The sequence below is a fragment of the Anoplolepis gracilipes genome, chromosome 13 (genome assembly GCF_047496725.1).
Source record: "Anoplolepis gracilipes chromosome 13, ASM4749672v1, whole genome shotgun sequence".
Lineage (NCBI taxonomy): Eukaryota > Metazoa > Arthropoda > Insecta > Hymenoptera > Formicidae > Anoplolepis > Anoplolepis gracilipes.
Genome location: NC_132982.1, coordinates 10430001 through 10449288, shown reverse-complemented (window position 1 = coordinate 10449288; position 19288 = coordinate 10430001). Strand labels below are relative to the sequence as shown.

Below are 19288 nucleotides of genomic sequence, written 5' to 3'. Positions count from 1 at the left end.
TATCACAATATATAAAAAATTAAAAGAATACTAATCGTCTAATTAAACTGATCAAATGGTAAAACTGTACAAAACTACGTACCTAAAACTGATAACTGGAACAACTGAAGCAGATGTATAGTAAGAATAAATACGTTATCAATGTTCGAATACATTTGTTGCCAATACAAATCTCGACAATTAGTTCCATTAACGGAATGATGAAATATTTTATAATTCTATAATTTATACTATAATTATTTTTGTAATTTCTAGAATATTTCTGTATTATTTCTATTTTACTCAATAATATTATTTTTTACACTATATAATGCTATGTTTTGACACTTTATTTTTTAAATGAAAGAAAAACTATAGCTAATAGAGATATAAAAATAAATTAATTACAAGCATTATTGCATTTTCCGTTAAAGGGATAATTGTATTTTTTAAGTAATAAAAGTTTTTTTTTTTTTTTACTTAAACCAAAATATAAGGTACTTGTATAAATAGGACAGCCTCTCATAAACAAAAAATGACTTATAATATAAGAAAAAATTAATGAAATAATATGATTTAATTTCCTCTCCTCTTTTTTTTCAATTTTACAAGAGCTTTCACTTATCTACATCTAAATAAATTCCTGTAGAAATAAATTTACCCGCACACGTGCATGTGCGTGCGTGCGTGCGTGCGTGCGTGCGTGCGTGCGTGCGTGCGTGCGCGCGCGCGCGCGCGCGTGTGTGTGTGTGTGTGTGTGTATGTGTGCGCGCATGCGCGTATGAGTGCGTACATGTATATATGTATAGCAATCTACGTTGCATGTTTGATAAAAATATAAAAATTAATATTTTATCGGTATATTATAAGATAAAACATGTATTTATCTTTACACGCACACACGCACGCACGCACGCACGCACGCACGCACGCATGCGCACACACACACACACACACCACACACGCGCGCACACACCACACACACACACCACACACACACACCACACACACACCACACACACACACACACACCACACACACGCGCACACGCACGCACGCACGAACGCACGTACACATATGCTATTATACATGTATATTAAGAATTTTTTTTATTAAGTTAGTCGAGATTTTTTTTTCTTTTTGCCAACTTAAAATGTTACGCATTTCATCTTCCACAATTTTTAAAACATGTATTTAGTTCAAGTCACAAATTTGAAGTTAATTTTACTGTTGTAATCACACAGTTTCCACTTGACCCTTTCTACGTGATTTAGATTCTTGTGCTTGCGAAGATGTAAAAGACGTTTCTTCAGAGTGTTTCCTAATCATAGATGAAGATTCACTATTATTCGAGCAAGTAGCGCCCTGACTGTCTCTTCTTTCTGGACATATATGTGCTGTGTTCAATCCATTGGACGTAAGAGAAGCTTTGCGGATACGCATATCCTCCAAAGGAATCTCCTCGCTTCGTGGCCTTGGCATCTTGGGCGAATTGTCTCTAGATCGCAAGCCATTTTCTTGAACTTTCTCATTCGAACTGGCATCATCGCGTTTGGCACTCGATGCTACTGGTCTAATATTTTCTCTACGCATTTGAGCAGCGAATCCTGGAACTTTATTTACCATAAACATTGGTCTTGCTTGTTCCTTTTGCGGTCTTTGACCACGCCCGACAATACCTAGAAAAATTTAATCAACCTTTCAGAAAATGTCTGCCAAGTAATTTTTACTTTGGTTTTTTACTTACGTTCATGTCGTAAACCACGCAAGGCATAATTGGGTGGTGTCGAACAATGAGGCACACTTGTTGGAATGTCCAATAATCTTGCAATTTGATTCATCTTCTTTTGTCTGGCTTTTATTCGTCCCTTTGTTAGCCTTTGTTAGAAATGATTCGACAAGTTTACTTTTGGTGATTGATGAAGGGGAATAAGAAGGTATAATGTGTGATAATGTTTGCCTACCATATATAACAAAACCTAACCAACCTTTGTTTAGCAGCCATACATCGAATGTGGTCGTCAAAAATAAATTTAGCCGATAATAATGGTATACGATTGCCTGTACTACTGTTTAATGGTTTATAAATTGTCAGATGCAAACATCTCGAATCATCCTTGTCACCGGCTACATCAATGTCTTGCAAAAAACCAACCAACTTTGCGACACCCCATCCAAGCTTGCTAGTATCAGGTTCAACGAGAATCAATTGCACAACGTCAATGACTAAGAAACGCCGTATTTTCTGACCATCTTTCCATACGACAGTACATGCAATCAAATCGCTATTATCTGTAAAGAATATTAATTACGTATTATCACTCGTTGAGTAATTGATTCATATTTATATAATAATAATAATAATAATATAATAATAATATAATATTGTGAAACGAATAATTTTTACTTAGATCAAGAACGTTGTCGACTTGTACACAATTAGCAGGATTAGTCAATGGCAATTGGGTTTCTGCTTCCATGTTGAGCGCCAGAGCTAGTTCTCTTATCAAAAAGAAAACTCTTATCGCGCGTCGTGCCCTTTCCACCTGCACAATCATTTGCGATTTTGTTTTCTTATAAATTGCAATAAAACGTTACCTTCTAGAGTTTTTACGCGTCAATAAATAATTTGTCAAAAAGAATACATGTATGTTTTCCTTCCACTTATACATACCTCACCGCACGGTAGTCTTTTACTAAATTCAATCCCAGTCATAGGTGTGCCTGTAGGAGGCAACAAAATATTGCTATCCATCATTAGCCACTCGACATTCAATGGCCGTTTTTGTATTTCGCTATACTCATCCTCAAACATATCCAAGAAAATATCTTCGCTCTATTGAATGAAATTTAATATCAATTTTTATAAAAAAATACATGCCATCTTGTGCGCGTACGTGTGCGTGTGAAGTGTGCAAGGCGAGAAAAAAAAGAAAAAAAAAAGAAAAAAGGGCCATTGCCCTTACAAGGGTATCTATCTACATGTTAATAACATATAACTTTCTGACAATTGTGACCTTGTAGAAATTTTTGAGCAGAGATGTGCTTTGTTCTTTTGCCGCTTCGATGGCTGCTAGATGCGACTCTCGTAATAAGCATTGTCCTTCCGATACCATCAGTTGTGTTAATAGTTTAATGGTTAATTCCAATGTAACAAGCCTCACTTTGGTATCTGTGTATGTAAGACGGAAAATTTTAATAATTTTTGAAGAAAAAAAGAAGCGACTAAATATACCAAATATATATAATATATATAATATAAAATATATTATACAACTCACTGGTCTGACAGCTCAAAGTTATAATATGAATCAATCTATCCATGAGCAATTCATTATATGAATTTTTAATAGCCGTATTATTATAGAATGGACACAAGATTATATCCAGAGTTTTACGATTTATACCCTTGCAAATATAAGTAACAATCAGTTTATTGTTATTAGATGAAAGTAGGATAGTTGGAAAAATATAAGACATATCTATTAGTACTTACTCGATTATTAGCTAATGCGTATAGTAGGCAAAGCGCGAATAATGCAGCGTAATCGTTTTCTGCGCATAATAAAGAACTAATTATTGTTTCCAGAAATGGTTTTTTCCCCAAGGACTCGAGTAGGTTTTCACCCTGGCTTTGGTGAGATATCAAGGGACTCTCCAATGCCAAACGTTGCTCTTTCTCCTCATCCGTCACATTCAACTGCTTAAGTTCCTCTAAACCTTCTTCGTGCGGAATGTTTCTATTTAGCGATGTATTCACAAGAATGGGGATATTTACTGCCGAAGCTTCGGAAGACGTGCTCGGATGATTAAATTCTTGTGATTCGTCAATTGCGCTTACAGCCAACTCTTTTACATTTCTTATATCGCTTTCTTTGTTGCGAGGCACCTCCGAAATTGATTGCGTCGCATTTAGAGTCTCTAACGATTTTGCTATCGTTTCTTTTGATAATGTAAAACTGACAGCAGACTTATTTGACGTTATATCTTTGAGTTTTTCCAAAACCACATTTGTTCCAGTTTGAATCGTTTCCAAGTCAGACATGAGCATTATTACCGCTAATGTATGTACAAGAGGTCCGTGCGATACTATCAAAAAGACTTGAGAAAGTAGGAAAAGTGCTACTACAACGCTGACATGTTTTCTTTCATCCTTCAAAAAATTCAAATTATTTATTACTATAGATAAAAGTTGGAAGATATGAGCGAAATTTGATCTTTCTACCTGTGTTTGGCACGAAATATTCTTGTATTTCATCAGAGAATAAACATATAACGGGACTAATAGTTTGTGTAATAAATGTTCTGACAAAACTTTGTTCAAGTCTGGTATATTCAAACATAAAATGTCATTTAAATAATGCAGATGATCCAAATGTTCCGCAACTAAATCCGACAATCTGTTTTGACTCTGATGACTGGAAGAGAATATACTTTATTGATAAAAGAACAAAGACTGACTTATTCCCGAGTAAAATTAAGACACCTACTCGGCATCGTTTCGGACGCAAGTGTCCAATTCTATAATATGATCACCGATGAAATATACGAGATTACTAAAGTATGGTGCAGCTGTACGATCCCTTATAAAAGCTAACATGGATGCATCCTCGACACGGTATACATTCAACGTCAAAGTTCTCACAGCGATGCGTACCATACCCTCCGAATGATTAAAAAATTTAATTGCTTCTGTGTACAGTGGAAAATCATTGGTATGCTGATAACAGAATAAATTTATGATAATTGTTGTCAATGATGAATGATTTTACAATCGGTATAATTCCAATGCGCGAGCACGTGCGTGCACACGCGCACACATACACACAACTTATATGTATGTACAATACATATATGCACCAATTTACAGAAAAAAAAAAAAAAAAAAAAAAAAGAAACGCTCATTTATATATTCAATTCGACAAATGCAAGCCATAAACTAAAAAAAAACAGACACAAAGTATTATGTGTGTACCTCGTTTACCTCATTATAGAAGAAATGGATGGTATGTGCATTTAATTTTAAACTCAGTGTCTTCAGAAAACTAATATAGTATGCCATTACTTCTTCATCGCTAAAGTCAAATTTATGCACTATTATGCTGTTTACATGATTATTACTCAATAGATAATCTATGAAAACAGGAAATATTTTAATATATTTTAATCTTATTTGAAAATTATTCGATATAAAAGAAGTAAAATTTGATTACACTTACATAAAGATGTCTCATTGCGTATGTTTTCAAATAAAATATTTAAAGTTTGAAGCAATTGAACACATACATAGCTTCCACATTTTTGTTTCATAATACGCAAAAAGAATGAAAGCATGTTTTTCTCCAGAAAAAAGCTGCAAATATATATAAACCGCTTTTTGTGTAAACCACCTTTTTGTGTTTTATACATTTTGCACACTGAACTTAATTCTTAAAATTATCATTATTTATCAATAAGAAATATCACAAATATCGATATTGTCATTTATGTCATAAAATCAAAACAGTCATACTTTATGTTTTTTTTTTGCTTTCAAACACAATATCTTTCATTACATTCAAATAACAAAGTTTAAATAATTGAAAATAAATATTGTCTGCAAGTAATTATCTAATATCAGCAGTGCCAAGAAAGGAACAGACAGACAGACATGCGATGACGCATGTGCAGATACAATATGTCACGTTGGTACGGCGCAACAAATAATTTCTGTCTAGTAAACACCAAACTCAAAAAGCACTGTTAAACATTTTATATTAATAAAATATAAGATAGCCTGTTCACGACGCGTCGAGATACATGCACATTGTACAATAGGTACAAGAGTTTTAAATGGGTCAAAGAGAAAATGCATCTCTAAACATTTATCTTGTTACTTCTACTTACTCGAATACACTGCTATCATTTTGATCACCCCATATAAGAATTTCAGCTATCGAACGTAGAGTTTCGACCAGTAAACCTCTGTTGTTTTCAGACACAGTCTGATTTTTTGACAAGACATTGTACAAATACCTGATGATAAAATGTAACAAACAAATGTACAAGATATACATACACTCGTCGATACTACTCTGAAAGAGTAGAGATAGTAGCGCATTAATCGATTATCTACTATTAAATCCTTAATTTCCTTACTTGAGATGCTCAGGAGAATGGGGATTTTTAGGCTTCCAAAGGCCGCCACCGAACCAGCTTCGACTTCGAAACATTTTCAATTATCTCGTGACGAACGTAAGAGATGTACCTACATTTGTATTCCATCCAAATTCCTTTCGTAATAGTTATCAATTATATCTCACGCAATGATCACCAGAGTACGTCCTTTCATCTCATTACATGCTTGTATACCTATACGATTTGCCAGTATATGAATAATTGTATGTCGAGATTTATAAGACACACATTACATTGCATTATATTGTACATTCACACAGAGTTAGGATTTTAATTCTTCATACACAAGCAGTCTCTTATTGTGAATTGTGATTCGTATTATATAAAGTTGTCATAGTAGCTCGTATTCATTGGCCTTGTGTCAATATGTAGTACATTGTCCTTGTATATAGTGGTTGTCGCTTTACTTTTTTAATCAAACTATTCAACTTGTGACATTTACTGGAGCCTGGAGCCTGGAGCCTGAAGCCTGGAGCCTGGAGCCTGGAGCTGGAGGCAGAAAATATGGAATCCAGTTTGAAATCCAACTTTCTTATTAATACATTCGGGATTCGAGATAGAAAATAGAAATTCGATTAGGTTAGATTAAACTAGGTTAGAATTAGGTTAAGTTAAGTTAGGTTCATATATATATATATATATATATCTCTATCTATTTCAAACCACCTTGTACATTTTAAGGTGCGCGATAGCCTCCGCCTCCACATACGCATACACACACACCAACACACACACACCAACACACACACACACACACACACACACACACACACACACACACACACACACACACACACACACACATACACACTAGCCCTTCCTTATAGCGGATTCACACTTCACACTCACACTGCGTCCGATGTCCGACATCCAATGGCAGATGACAGCTTGTTTTTTAGGTTATATTGATATATATATGTATGTATGTACGTACATATTCTAGCTTCTAGCTAGACTACTTCACTTTTTAGACTTTAGACGCAGGGTAAATTCAGCGTCATCTTTCGTTGGTGAAAAGCTCCCTATTCCCTATTCCCTTAGGCCGGGACTACAATAGCTGTAGTAAGCCTTAAGCTGTAAGAAATGAACCAATTACAATTGACTTTAGAGAAGAATAAGGCCGGGTTCTCTACAATAACTGTAGTAAGCCTTAAGTCGTAAAAAATGAACCAATCATATTCATTATTCTTCTCTAAAGTCAATTGTAATTGATTAATTTCTTACGGCTTAAGACTTATTACATCTATTGTAGACCCGGCCTAAGTCCTAAGTTGACACAAGCGACAAGTGTCATTTTAATTGTACTGGATGAAAAAAAGGTAAAATGATCCTTGCGCTGACTTATGTCGCTAAATGGAAAACGCTCATTATACACTTATACACGAATAAAATGTCATTTTGTTTTTTTTTTTTCGTTTAGTGTTTAGTTTATACGGTTTATATAGTACATAGTATAATAAATAATTTGGAGTAAATTGTTTGACAATTGACAATGAAAGTACTGGAGCTCTATAGCGGCATTGGAGGGATGCATTATGCACTCCGTGGTATGTATATAGATATTACAAATATATATTGTAAAATTTGAGAACTTAAAAAATTAGCGCAAGGTTATATTATGACATTAATTTAACTCGTTCTTATTATACATACATATGTGCATATTATTACAGAAAGTGGAGTTGCGGCAAAAGTTGTCACGGCAATTGATATAAATCCTGTTGCAAATGCTGTCTATCGTCACAATTTTCCAGAAACTATTCTTATGAATAGAAATATTGAGTCTCTTAAAGTACAGGAACTGAACAAACTGGATTTAGATGCTATATTTATGAGTCCTCCGTGTCAACCTTTTACTACATTAGGATTAAAAAAGGATGCTCTTGATAACAGAGCTCGTTCTTTGTTACACATTTTAGACTTGATACCAGAATTAAAAAGTTTAAGATATATTTTGCTTGAGAATGTTAAAGATTTTGGAGTATCCCAAATGAGAAACAATGTTGTAAATTGTATGGAAAATTGTGGATACGTCTATAGAGAATTAATCGTAAGCCCGTGTCAATTTGGTATACCAAACAGTAGGAATAGATATTATTTATTGGCGAAAAGAAAGAATTTAAACTTTTGTTTTAAACAACCCTTGCTAAAAAATAGTTTACCATCCGAATTATTAAAGTTATTGCCAAAAAGTAAACACTCTACGTTAGCGCAGAAAAATGGCAAAGTTAATACCAAATCTGGCGGAATGTGCTACACGCTAGAAAATATTTTAGAAAACATTGAAGAATCCAAATATTTACTGCCCTCAAAATTATTACAAAAGAGAGCATGGGTATTAGATATACGAACATCTGAAAACAATGGTTCTTGTTGCTTCACCAAAGGATATGGTCATTATGCGGAAGGTACAGGCTCTGTATATTGTCCATTTTCAGATGAAATGATTAAATTAAAGTATAACGAAGCTAGTAATCGAGAGAATAATTCAGACAAACGGGTGCAACTCTTATCAGATTTGAAACTTAGATTTTTCTCACCCAAAGAAGTATGTAGATTAATGTGTTTTCCAGGAGATTTTAATTTTCCAAAACATATTACAGATAGACAAAAATACAGATTGTTAGGAAATTCAATCAATGTTCATGTAATTAGCAGATTAATACTTTTATTATACACTGAAAATGAAACATGAGATTTAATAAAATTACATCTTTCATCTTTTATCTCAACTCTTTGTTTTTTTTCTTGTTTCTTTTATTTATATGTGCATTTATATATGAATATATATGTGAGCAAGCGTGCGCGCGCGTGTATTGTATATATTAAAAAAAAAAAAAAAAAAAAAAAAAAAAAAAAAAAAACCGAGACATACTCGCTTCCAAGTTACATTACTTTTATATGATGGAATGAGTTTGAAAATTGTGGGCGAGTTAAAACCTTCTCTCCTATAAATAAAAATCTATTTTTAAAATCTAATACAGATTAGCACAAATGTTCAATATTGCAAAACAAATTCCATTATTAGGTTTAATTTTAATAATGGAGTTATAATCGACAAAATTTTACATAGTTTCCAAGTCTGGTGGAATAATAATTTTTTTTTCTTGGGCAAACTTTTTGAGCGCTTGGTACTTTGAATGCCAAGATTCTACCTCCTCCCTCATACGATTATTATCCTCTTGCATAGCTTCCATATCTCGATATTCTTGAGTCTTTTCAGATTCCAATTCATCTTTCTGTTCGATTCGTTTTATACGACAGCTAGCTGCATATCCTCTATTCTTTAGCGTACGTCTTCGCTGTTTCATACGCACAATTTCTTCTCTAGACAGTCCACGTAATTTTAATTGTCTATTTAAATCTCGTACCGATATCGTAACAAGTTCATCGTCACTAATGTCCAGACATGGACCAGGCGACAATGGATCCTAAGAATAATAAGAATATAATAAAAAATATATAACTATTACTTGATAAAATGTCAAGTATTTTCATTCAAAATGCTACAAGGAAATCGACTATTCGTTCATCTCTCTATTATTCGCAGACTCGATAAAATTATGTATAAGTCAAGGTACACGAGTCAAATGTAACTGTACATATGTGGTCAACTTGTCAGCTCTTAGCAATACTGAAATTTGTGAAATATTAGGGCCTCGAAATTTGAAATTAAGCGATTATTTTCACATACGCTTGTACATTTGAAATTGTTACTTGTGTGTATACAAAATATACAAAAAATATGCGATCGAAAATTTATCTTCAGAAAATAAGACATGTTACCTATACGCGATGCTCAGCATTATTACTAACGTACCATTTTTATTGATCTTTTTCCATCCATGGTCATTTATTCTGATTCGGTAGTTTATCACGCCCGAAAATAAAACAGCCTTGAAAACGCCCGAATTCCTCTGTCTTTTGCGTTTTCCCAATAAATATGCTTAGTCATTCTCGTAGACCAGAAAGACAAACTCGCCCTCGCCATTCTCGTTAACAGCACCATTCTAAAAACATCAATCGCGCATAACGGCAAGCGGCAAGCGACATGCGGCATGCGGCATGCGGCATGCGGCATAGCGCTGCGATTATTAGGCCGGGTCTACAATAGATGTAGTAAGCCTTAAGCCGTAAGAAATTAACCAATTACAATTGACTTTAAAGAAGAATAATGAATATGATTGGTTCATTTCTTACGACTTAAGGCTTACTACGGCTATTGTAGACCCGGCCTAAGGTTTCAAGTTTCGAGGATAAGGCCGGCATTCATAGTCCGATCTTATATTTAAGGTCGTCTTAAGATCTCATTCAACCAATAAAATGATGCTATGCGGCTACTTCATTGGTTAAACGGGATCTTAAGACAATCTTAAATATAAGTTCGGACTATGAATACCGGTCCAAGAGCCCCGAACCGAGAATTTTGTTCAAGATCCGAGGTCCGAATAGTTTCGAAAAATAATGTAGCTAATCAGCTCTTGCAGCTTTCATCGAAAATTCATCGGCAATTTTATTGGCTATATATTTCTCGCACCGAGATCTCTCGGATGTTAATACGTACAAATGACTCTAGGTCAGATCTACGATAGGTGTAGTATAGGTAAGTCTGAAACGTCGCAAATCATGCGATCCAATCAGTGTCAAGCTAGCTTGGTGCTGATTGGACAGCACGGCCCTTACGGACGTTTGCGACGCTGTGATGAGACTAATGTAGAATGACCCTAAAACATTAACCAAACACATTTGATTATTCTTCTCATACTCCACTGTGATTGGTCAATTTTTTACAGCTAAATGAGGCTTACTACATGAATTGTAGATTCGGCTCTAGAGTGTTAATGATGCTTGATACCCCTCTTTGTCCTCAAGCTTTATATGATACATGCCGTGTCCTTGGCGCTCTCGCCATTTTTAAAAGGAGCTCGAGCTCACAGCTCACAGCTCACAACTCACAACGCGATTAGCGATCGCGGTCAGCCGTTGCAGACGGACGTCTGTGGTCTGTGGTCGGTGCCGTTTGTGCTGTTGCTGTGATTGTCTGCGATTGTCTGTCACGATTAGTGCTGGTGCTGGTTAGTCGCGGGCACGGGTCGCAGGTCGCGGGTCGCGAGTCGCAAGTCGCGATACGCGATACGCGATACGCTATTGATGGAGATTGCGAACGTTACAAGTGCGGTGCGACGTAAAGGAGGGTGATATAAAGTGCGCGCATTTGGTAAGGCTAATGCCAACGATGATGGATGCGTAGTGGCTCGCGACGTTCGGTTCATTCATCGTGATTTCAGTAGTTTCAGTGATTTCTCGTTGTGCAGGGTCGACAAAAAAGTTGATACGCGGCGCCGCGAGAATTCGTTTGGTTCATGGGCGTGTTTTATTTGTAAAGACAAGATTTCGGGTGCTCGCGCTCGCGCTCGCGCGGTACGCGCGACACAAAAGTTTGCACGCGCGATTCTCGTTCGCAAACGAGATATTTATGATGTAAAATGTAAACAATAGAACGCGGGCACGGGCACAGGACAGGCACAGGCACAGGCACAGGCACAGGCACAGGAGAATCTCTCGCCATCGCTCTCGCACGTTCGAGGATATTAGGCTGCCGTTCAGGATTCGAGGCAATAAGTCCTGTCGAGAGACGAGGGTAAAGTACCTTGACGAGTTACATATTCTCGTCGTCTGATAATCTAAAATCGCAGAAACAAACATGTCGAGCGTGCCGCTAATGTCTAGCGGACTCAGCAAGCTGAAGAAGAAACATTTTCGAGTGAAACATCAGAAGGTTAAGCTGTTTCGCGCAAACGAGCCACTACTCAGCGTGTTTATGTGGGGTGTTAATCACACGGTAAGTGTCACACGAAGAGTCACACAAAAATGTCTCCGCTGTCCGCTGTCGCTGCCTTTTTTTTTTTTTTTTTTTTTTAACGCGCGCGTTCAACAATTTACGCATTTATGCGTAATATGTATATTTATGTACATGTACGTACATATGCGTACGTATATGTATATCATCACGCGTCATTGTTGTTATGTCATTTTTCTATTTCTATTCTATTGCATTTATATTATCTCGCACATTATTGCGTCAAATGAATAATGCGCGAAATACATACGTTTTACGTATACATATATTCATATGTTATCGAAATTCATATTATATATAATTGTGTTTATATAGCTTTTAATTTGTCTTAATTTACAATTTTATTGTGCTTATGCGTATGTATATTGTATATGATATGTGCGCATAAATATTTGTCAAGATATATATTTATTTTAAACTTATCGAGTTGTATTTTTCTGTCGTTGCTTCATTAAACAATAGATTGATTTATTTCGACATGACTTGAACTGAATTCATTGTGTTTAACCTTTTAAAAGTAAAACACTAATCTATGCTTATGTGTTTGCTGCATTGCAGATAAATGAACTTAGTCACGTCAACATTCCAGTAATGCTCTTACCGGATGATTTTAGAGCTTACAGCAAGTTAAAAGTGGATAATCATCTTTTCAACAAGTAAGCTTTGTTTTTCTTTTTCCATATTATTCAAACGATTGTATCTGATGTAGAATCAATTTGTTTCCTATTTGTTGTACATATTTGGATATGTTTAGTGCTAATTGTGAAGGTGTGTGTGTGCACGCACGCACCCATATAGTGTTTTTAATTATACTCACAATTGTATATACATACATTGAAATAATCTCAGGAATATATTTAACAATAATATATTAAGCAATATTCATTTCACACACATACGCGCGTGCACGCATGTGTGGCTTATGTTAGTAACGAGTCAACAAGTTGGCAACTACTCTTATTTTAGAATTGTCTGTGTGTGTGTGTGTGTGTGTGTGTGTGTGTGCGTGCGTGCGTGCGTGCGTGCGTGCGTGCGTGCGTGCGTGCGCGCGCGCGCGCGCGCGCTAAAAATGAACATGCAATATATATATGTATGTATGTATAGTGTTAAAAGATATTTATTTATGCATAAACTCGATACAAAAATTTATGTATGAACCATTTTTTGCAGAGAAAATATGCCCTCCCACTTCAAAATAAAAGAATACTGTCCGTTAGTCTTTAGAAATTTGAGAGAGAGATTTGGAATAGACGATTTGGATTACAAAGAATCAATGACAAGGTAATATTCTTATGCTTGTTTTATATACAGCGCAAGTACAATATACATATAAAAGCGACAAAGCGACTACTGCTGTCACGCGCTTTTCAAAGTTGGCCGAATTTTCTTTTGCTCGCGAGATTGTCCGATACATATTTGTTAATAGATAAATATTAATTCCTAAATGGATAGAGATGAATCTTTAGAGGCTGTCGATAACTTTGTAACGTAACAATTTTAATGTGTTAGATGTCGAGTGTTTAATCCTTCGCGAACAAAGCAGCGTTCGGATTTGGTCGAAGGAATAGGCAGAAGGATTCGTCAATTGGTTCAACGCTCCGCTACTACTCCAACGATTACCCTTTACCCTCCTTCTGCCTCCTCGCACAATACAATTTTAAACAAACCACTACATACTTGCAGTTTTAAACCAAAACGCCTGAGGTTAGCGAAACGTGATTTTGCCACACTGTGCGTTTCCGTCATTTCATAGCGTAGAGTTAAAAAAACAAAAAAAAAACTAAAAAAAAAAAAAATCTTTCAAAAGTCAACATAACTAAAATGTAACAATTCATTGATATTTTATTTAACGATCGCTTGATGATTTGAACATTTGGTCTAAAACACTTTAGATAAGTGAAAGCCGTCTAACATATCGAAAGTTGTTTCAATTTAAAGCATGGTGAGAAAGAATGTCTGAATTTTTGCATCATTGTCGATTAATAAATTAAAATATCATTTATTAAGATTAACAAAGATAATTGTTAAATAAAGCGCCTTTTATATATCGATGGCGATGAGAGAATGAGAAAAATGATGACTATTGATAAATGATAATTCTGTTGATTGTAATAATGGTAACAAAAACATCAAAGATACAATGAAAGCAATAATATATTAACTTCAATGATTTCGAATTATTTATTCTTGCGGGTTTTAGTGTAATTAATCATTTGAACAATCTGTTTTATAGATATATATTACGATAGATATTTATAATTCATTGGCTACTAAAAAAAATCCCTCCATTTATCTAACATTCCTCTTGACGACGATTTACTTTTTGTACTAGTCACTAGTCAATCATATTCCTACATATATAATGTTGCTCTATAGCAACGGCATTCAACTTGAACGATTGGGAACTTGTTCGATTGGGAAAATCATATGGGAAATATATGTTCGATGGCTTGTCCCACTCCTTCTTTTTTCAGATCGCAGCCAGTACTTGATGATTCATCCGGGAAGAGTGGTGCAAAGTTTTATCAGTCTTACGACAAACTGTTCATAATTAAAACATTGACGAGCGAGGAAGTGGAGAGGATGCATTCGTTCTTGAAGCATTATCACCCCGTAAATATAATAATTAAGAAAATATAGATAGATAGATAGATAGATTAGAAATTTAAAACAACTACTGTAAATTTTGCATTGCAGTATATCGTTGAGCGACACGGAAAGACATTATTGCCGCAATATTTGGGAATGTACCGATTGACCGTTGATGGCGTCGAACATTACGTGGTCGCTATAAGGAATGTGTTTTCGAATCATTTGACGACACATAAGAAGTTTGACCTAAAAGGATCGACAGTGGATCGAGAAGCGTCCGATAAGGAGAAGGAAAAGGATCTTCCTACCTATAAGGATAATGATTTCGTTAAAGAGGGCATGAAGATTTATATTGGAGAAGAGGCCAAAGCTAAGCTAATAGAAACATTAACCGCCGATGTAGATGTAAGTATTTATACAAGTGTATAATACAGCATTTATTACAATCTATAATATAATCTTTGATAAAGTTATGTTAGTTACTTAAAGAGCTATCGAGATATGAGACTTTGCTTTGAATTTATAAAGAAATTTGTCATCAAAAAGTATTGGAGATATAATCTCTTTATTATACAATAGTTCTTGACGAGATTACACTTGATGGATTACTCCTTGCTACTTGGTTTGCACGATTGCGCGCGCGCTGAACAAGAATCGAGAGAACGCGCGGAAAGGGAGGATGATGAGGATAATCATGAAGAAGAAGATGACAGCGAGTCCGGTAGCGGATTAGAGTCTCGAGGTCCAATGGGAGAGTAAGATGAGATATTTCTTTCAGTTTTTTTTTTCTTCTATACCCTTTTCTTTCATCGATGATTCGTTTGTAGCCGTTTGTGGGGTTGGAGCGGCGTCGGCCATGCAATTACTAGCATGGCAACGCCTCCCGAGTCGCCACATGCCGCATTAATGCGCGACACCAGTTTACAATATGAAGATGCGATAATACCTGAATTAGATATTTATGCCATTCCTAGTAAAGAAGGTACTTTTTTTTCAAATACAATTACTTAAATATTTCGATCAAATGCAAAATAAAAATATTAAAGTGCTCACATCTCTTATTTATTTTCTTAGGTGCCCCCACAAAGGAGATTTATTTCTTGGCCATAATAGACGTACTCACTCATTACGGTGTACGTAAACAAGCGGCGAAAGCGGCTAAAACCGTCAAGTATGGTGCTAATGTCGACGGTATATCCACCTGTGATCCAGAACAATATGGCAAACGATTCATAGAGTTTATGAGTAAAGCCATAGAGTAAAAGGTATTATTAATCTTTAAAAATGATGAAATTACAATGATATTATGTGTGTATTGGAGTAAAGTCGCGTTTATCATAACGAAAGAGTATCATAGAGATCGATTGTTTTAACAGTCTTCGTTTATTTTACTTGTTGATATCGATTATCACCTCAAGTATAGTGTTTTCACTCGTAATTCATAGTACACGATCAAACAAAAGCGCGTCGTAACAAATCGTTTATTTTGCGAGCGTCTTTAAGCAAGCATGCGTTTCGCACTCTACTAGCACACTATACGCTATATTATTCGACGACCAGCGACATTCTTATTCTTATTATCTCGATCGATTATTACTTACTGTCTCTTTAGTCGGTCTTTATACCATCGTCTTGATCGATTTCTTAAAGTTTTCGCTGAAATTTTCTCTATATCTTTTCCAAAAGGTAAAAATGTTTAATTGTGCATAACATATTATTATCCGTACATACACGTAATTGCAGTCGCTCAAGAAATTCACCTTGCAAAACGGACAACACCTCCTCTTTTCTCTGTCCCCTGTTCTTTTCGCGCGTCGTGCGTGACTTAAACATGACTAAGAGAACGCACATTATCCAACAATTTTGAATCGTTTAGTGAATCGAATTCGATGGAAAATTAATTGCATCGAAGTACTATATGAGTTGATACAAGCAGTGCTACCTTATACACACACACACACACACAGATTAAGAAGTTATTAAAGAATTTCAAGTCGCACCAATGCTTATCTGTATTGATAGCAATAATATCTCTCGTAAAAATTTATTAACAATTCGTTTTTTTTTTTTTTTTTTTTTTTTTCTTTTCTTTTTTTCTTGACCGACTGACTAACGAGTCATATTATAACAAAATATCTAGCTTGATGTTAATGTTGCAGCAAGTCTCGACCAAGCACTATAGCGCTTGCCAATTATAGAACTGCCCGGGTTTGCCTAATCGTTATATCTAATAAGATGTAATTTTAATAGCTCGAAACTATGAATGTCCACTGTCTCGCTAAAGTTGTAATCAATAGAGATATATACTTTGTAATGTCGAAGGTAGTGTTATTATATATATATATATATATATATATATATTATATATGTCGACATCACGCGCACGCAACACGAATCGTGTATGTATGCAACTACAATCATCACGAATAAATGCTACATTTTGTAGACATAGTTTGGATTGGTCAAAAATATGTTTCGATTATTGCGAATCGATGCGACGCTACAATTAATCAGTTTGATTACCTTATACTTTATATCTACAGGAAATGAAGCAGGTTATTCATTCAATTGTACACGAGATTATACACGAGACATATCTCTCTTTGATATTTGTTCTGACATGTAAATGATCTGATAACTTGCCAGTATCACAACTTATACTTTGTCAAAAAATATTTAGAAATATATACACGTAACTCGAATGTTCCAAAAATACCCAAGCCATCATAAATACTCTTTTCCAATAATATTCTTTGTCGAAGATTTTACGTGAATCTCTAGTTTGACATTTTCTATTATAATTTTTAATTTATAATTTTACAAGAAATTAAGAATTGAAAAAAAATCATTGAATGATTTTTTATTATGAATAATTTTATTATGACGAAGAAGAAAGAATGCACATTATTGTGTACAAGACAATATTTTTAAATAATCTATTGTATGTATGTACGTATGTACGCGTGCGTGTGTGTACGTGTATATATATAAAAAGTGTTAGAGTCAATTGTACAACGCGCGTGCAGGACTCTCTAATTCTCTAGTAATTAATATATATATATATATATATATATATATATATATATATATATATATATATATATATATATATATATATATATATATATATATATATATATATACACATACTTATATACTTATCTAGTCTTAATAATTGCTACAAGTTTATGTTTTATCACATTTTTTATCATGCATCGAAAATGGGTGCGATAGATGAAAGGAGGAGGGGATATATGTTTAGATTTGGAAAACAGACTCTTATATCATTGTCGGTTGTATTGCCAAGGTAATGCAGTTAAAACTTGTTTTCACGAGTGAAATTCTTTTTAGATGCAACAACATTCTAGCGAATATAGAATTACATCCATCTATTTATATGTATTTCTTTGGATATGGCGATAATTTTTTATTTACAAAAATAATTTGAATTTTATCAATATGTATACAAAATATTTGTGCAGCTTTGTTACATGTGAAAGATAATATTGCAACTCTCAGGTTTTTTTTTTTTTTTTTTTTTTTTTTTTTTTTTTTTTTTTAATTATCGACGCGTGTACAGAATTTATCTCTTCCATCCTATATTAGGTATTTTATATATATATATATATATATATATATATATATATATATATATATAAGAGTAATTTCGAACGAAAACGTCAAATGTTCTACAGCTTGAAAGTAAAATAAAATAAATAGTTATTTCTAATATGAAATATTTAACCTTCTCCATCTCCGAGATAACGTCAATTGCATTAATGCCAAAGTATCAATCAATGTGAAAAGAACTAAAACTAAAAAAATACTCTCTCAAGTATATATGTTGAATAAATTATAAGAAACAGACAAAAGACTAAAGAATGTTGTCGGCTCTGAGACTGTTTTACAAACAAATAAGTTTTATATAGTTATATATAGTAGTACATAGGAAAGTTTTTGGCAATGTTCACAAGACTTATGTAGATGCTAAACTATTTTTCAGGTTTATCTGTCCATCCTCTCCATTACGTCGTTTCGCTGCAGTTGGAGATATCTGCTTTAGACATTCTATATCGTTAAATACAATCTGTGCTCCTCCTCCACACGTTGGCAATATATCAGCCTACAATATGCAAGGATACAATGTATACTGTGTCTCTAAAAAAAAATGGTGTAGCAGAATTTATACCTTATATAATTTGGTTTCGAGTTCGCCATCCGTGTCTTGTTCTTGCGCATAAAGGCAGTACTTGACTGCAGATTTGACTGCAAAGCTGTTTGGATTTGTCAACTTCCGGATGATTCGCTTATGAAACTGTATTTTCGGCTGGAAGATTGTACCAGTTGGAACCATTCCAACGGGACGATGATTTATCCATCTATCTGCGTTTTGTGATCGTCGATATCTCGGATTCACTACTGGAATCTTATCGGTGGTGAAATGCATTAGTGTACACACGTTGAGGTCAGTTTTAATCTATTATATATTTGGCACGATGATTAAAGAAGTTAAAGTAGTATTATCTAAGAATATAAATTACTCTTTTACTCATTGTCACTCTCTTTAGCTGGATTCTATTTATTAGATATACTATACCTTCACTTTTGTGTCTGATTTGAATTTGTTAATAGTTGCAATTTCAGCCAACGCAACTGTGGCGGAATGTGATGGAGAATCAG

The 19288-nt window shown here is 34.5% G+C and overlaps 5 protein-coding genes across 12 annotated transcripts in view; 2 read left to right on the top strand and 3 right to left on the bottom strand.

Moving 5' to 3' along the window:
• Positions 1–537: 537 nt before the first annotated feature.
• On the bottom strand, positions 538–6577 carry Ema (C-type lectin domain containing ema). Of its 5 annotated transcripts, none has more exons than XM_072904926.1 (15): positions 6441–6577; positions 6118–6330; positions 5866–5994; positions 5199–5332; positions 4955–5112; positions 4470–4699; positions 4205–4397; positions 3476–4132; positions 3261–3387; positions 2988–3151; positions 2654–2815; positions 2387–2525; positions 1968–2271; positions 1727–1857; positions 538–1658 (listed from the first exon to the last, which is right to left on the bottom strand). In XM_072904926.1, the coding sequence occupies exons 2-15, from the start codon at positions 6189–6191 to the stop codon at positions 1216–1218; spliced, it is 3045 nt and encodes a 1014-aa protein (XP_072761027.1). In that variant the 5' UTR covers positions 6192–6330; positions 6441–6577; the 3' UTR covers positions 538–1215. The 5 variants fall into 5 exon arrangements, with proteins under 5 accessions (XP_072761027.1, XP_072761028.1, XP_072761031.1 ...); XM_072904927.1 differs by having other exon boundaries at positions 6407–6533; XM_072904930.1 differs by lacking the exon at positions 6441–6577 and having other exon boundaries at positions 2997–3151; positions 6118–6338.
• Positions 6578–7374: 797 nt separating this feature from the next.
• Positions 7375–8888, top strand: Mt2 (tRNA (cytosine(38)-C(5))-methyltransferase). The gene is made up of 3 exons (XM_072904943.1): positions 7375–7475; positions 7577–7703; positions 7830–8888. The coding sequence occupies exons 2-3, from the start codon at positions 7649–7651 to the stop codon at positions 8849–8851; spliced, it is 1077 nt and encodes a 358-aa protein (XP_072761044.1). The 5' UTR covers positions 7375–7475; positions 7577–7648; the 3' UTR covers positions 8852–8888.
• Positions 8889–9153: 265 nt separating this feature from the next.
• On the bottom strand, positions 9154–10172 carry Maf-s (MAF bZIP transcription factor K). Its single transcript, XM_072904944.1, has 2 exons — positions 9977–10172; positions 9154–9587 (listed from the first exon to the last, which is right to left on the bottom strand). Exons 1-2 carry the CDS (start codon positions 10007–10009, stop codon positions 9222–9224), a joined length of 399 nt encoding a protein of 132 aa, XP_072761045.1. The 5' UTR covers positions 10010–10172; the 3' UTR covers positions 9154–9221.
• Positions 10173–11071: 899 nt separating this feature from the next.
• Positions 11072–19288, top strand: part of Pip4k (phosphatidylinositol 5-phosphate 4-kinase) — a 12747-nt gene continuing 4530 nt past the window's right edge. Inside the window, exons 1-11 of one of the 4 annotated variants that reach the window (XR_012047930.1) lie at positions 11073–11998; positions 12575–12672; positions 13187–13297; positions 13526–13720; positions 14491–14629; positions 14714–15013; positions 15188–15363; positions 15436–15590; positions 15683–15873; positions 18612–19073; positions 19241–19288. The exon at positions 19241–19288 is cut by the window's right edge and continues 917 nt beyond it. Coding sequence is in view for 3 of the 4 variants with exons in the window: in XM_072904938.1 (XP_072761039.1) it covers positions 11861–11998; positions 12575–12672; positions 13187–13297; positions 13526–13720; positions 14491–14629; positions 14714–15013; positions 15188–15363; positions 15436–15590; positions 15683–15870 (1500 nt within the window). In the remaining variant the exon portion in view is untranslated. Of the gene's footprint in view, positions 11999–12574; positions 12673–13186; positions 13298–13525; positions 13721–14490; positions 14630–14713; positions 15014–15187; positions 15364–15435; positions 15591–15682; positions 15874–18611 lie in introns of all 4 variants that reach the window. The other 3 variants (XM_072904937.1, XM_072904938.1, XM_072904939.1) reach the window with 3 other exon arrangements.
• LOC140672639 (kinesin-like protein KIF23) overlaps positions 18513–19288 on the bottom strand; it is a 6938-nt gene continuing 6162 nt past the window's right edge. The window contains exons 6-8 of the mRNA XM_072904945.1: positions 19206–19288; positions 18798–19034; positions 18513–18731 (exon numbers count right to left, since the gene is read on the bottom strand). The exon at positions 19206–19288 is cut by the window's right edge and continues 382 nt beyond it. Of these exons, the coding sequence (XP_072761046.1) occupies positions 18585–18731; positions 18798–19034; positions 19206–19288 (467 nt within the window). The 3' untranslated portion in view covers positions 18513–18584. The remainder of the gene's footprint in view (positions 18732–18797; positions 19035–19205) is intronic.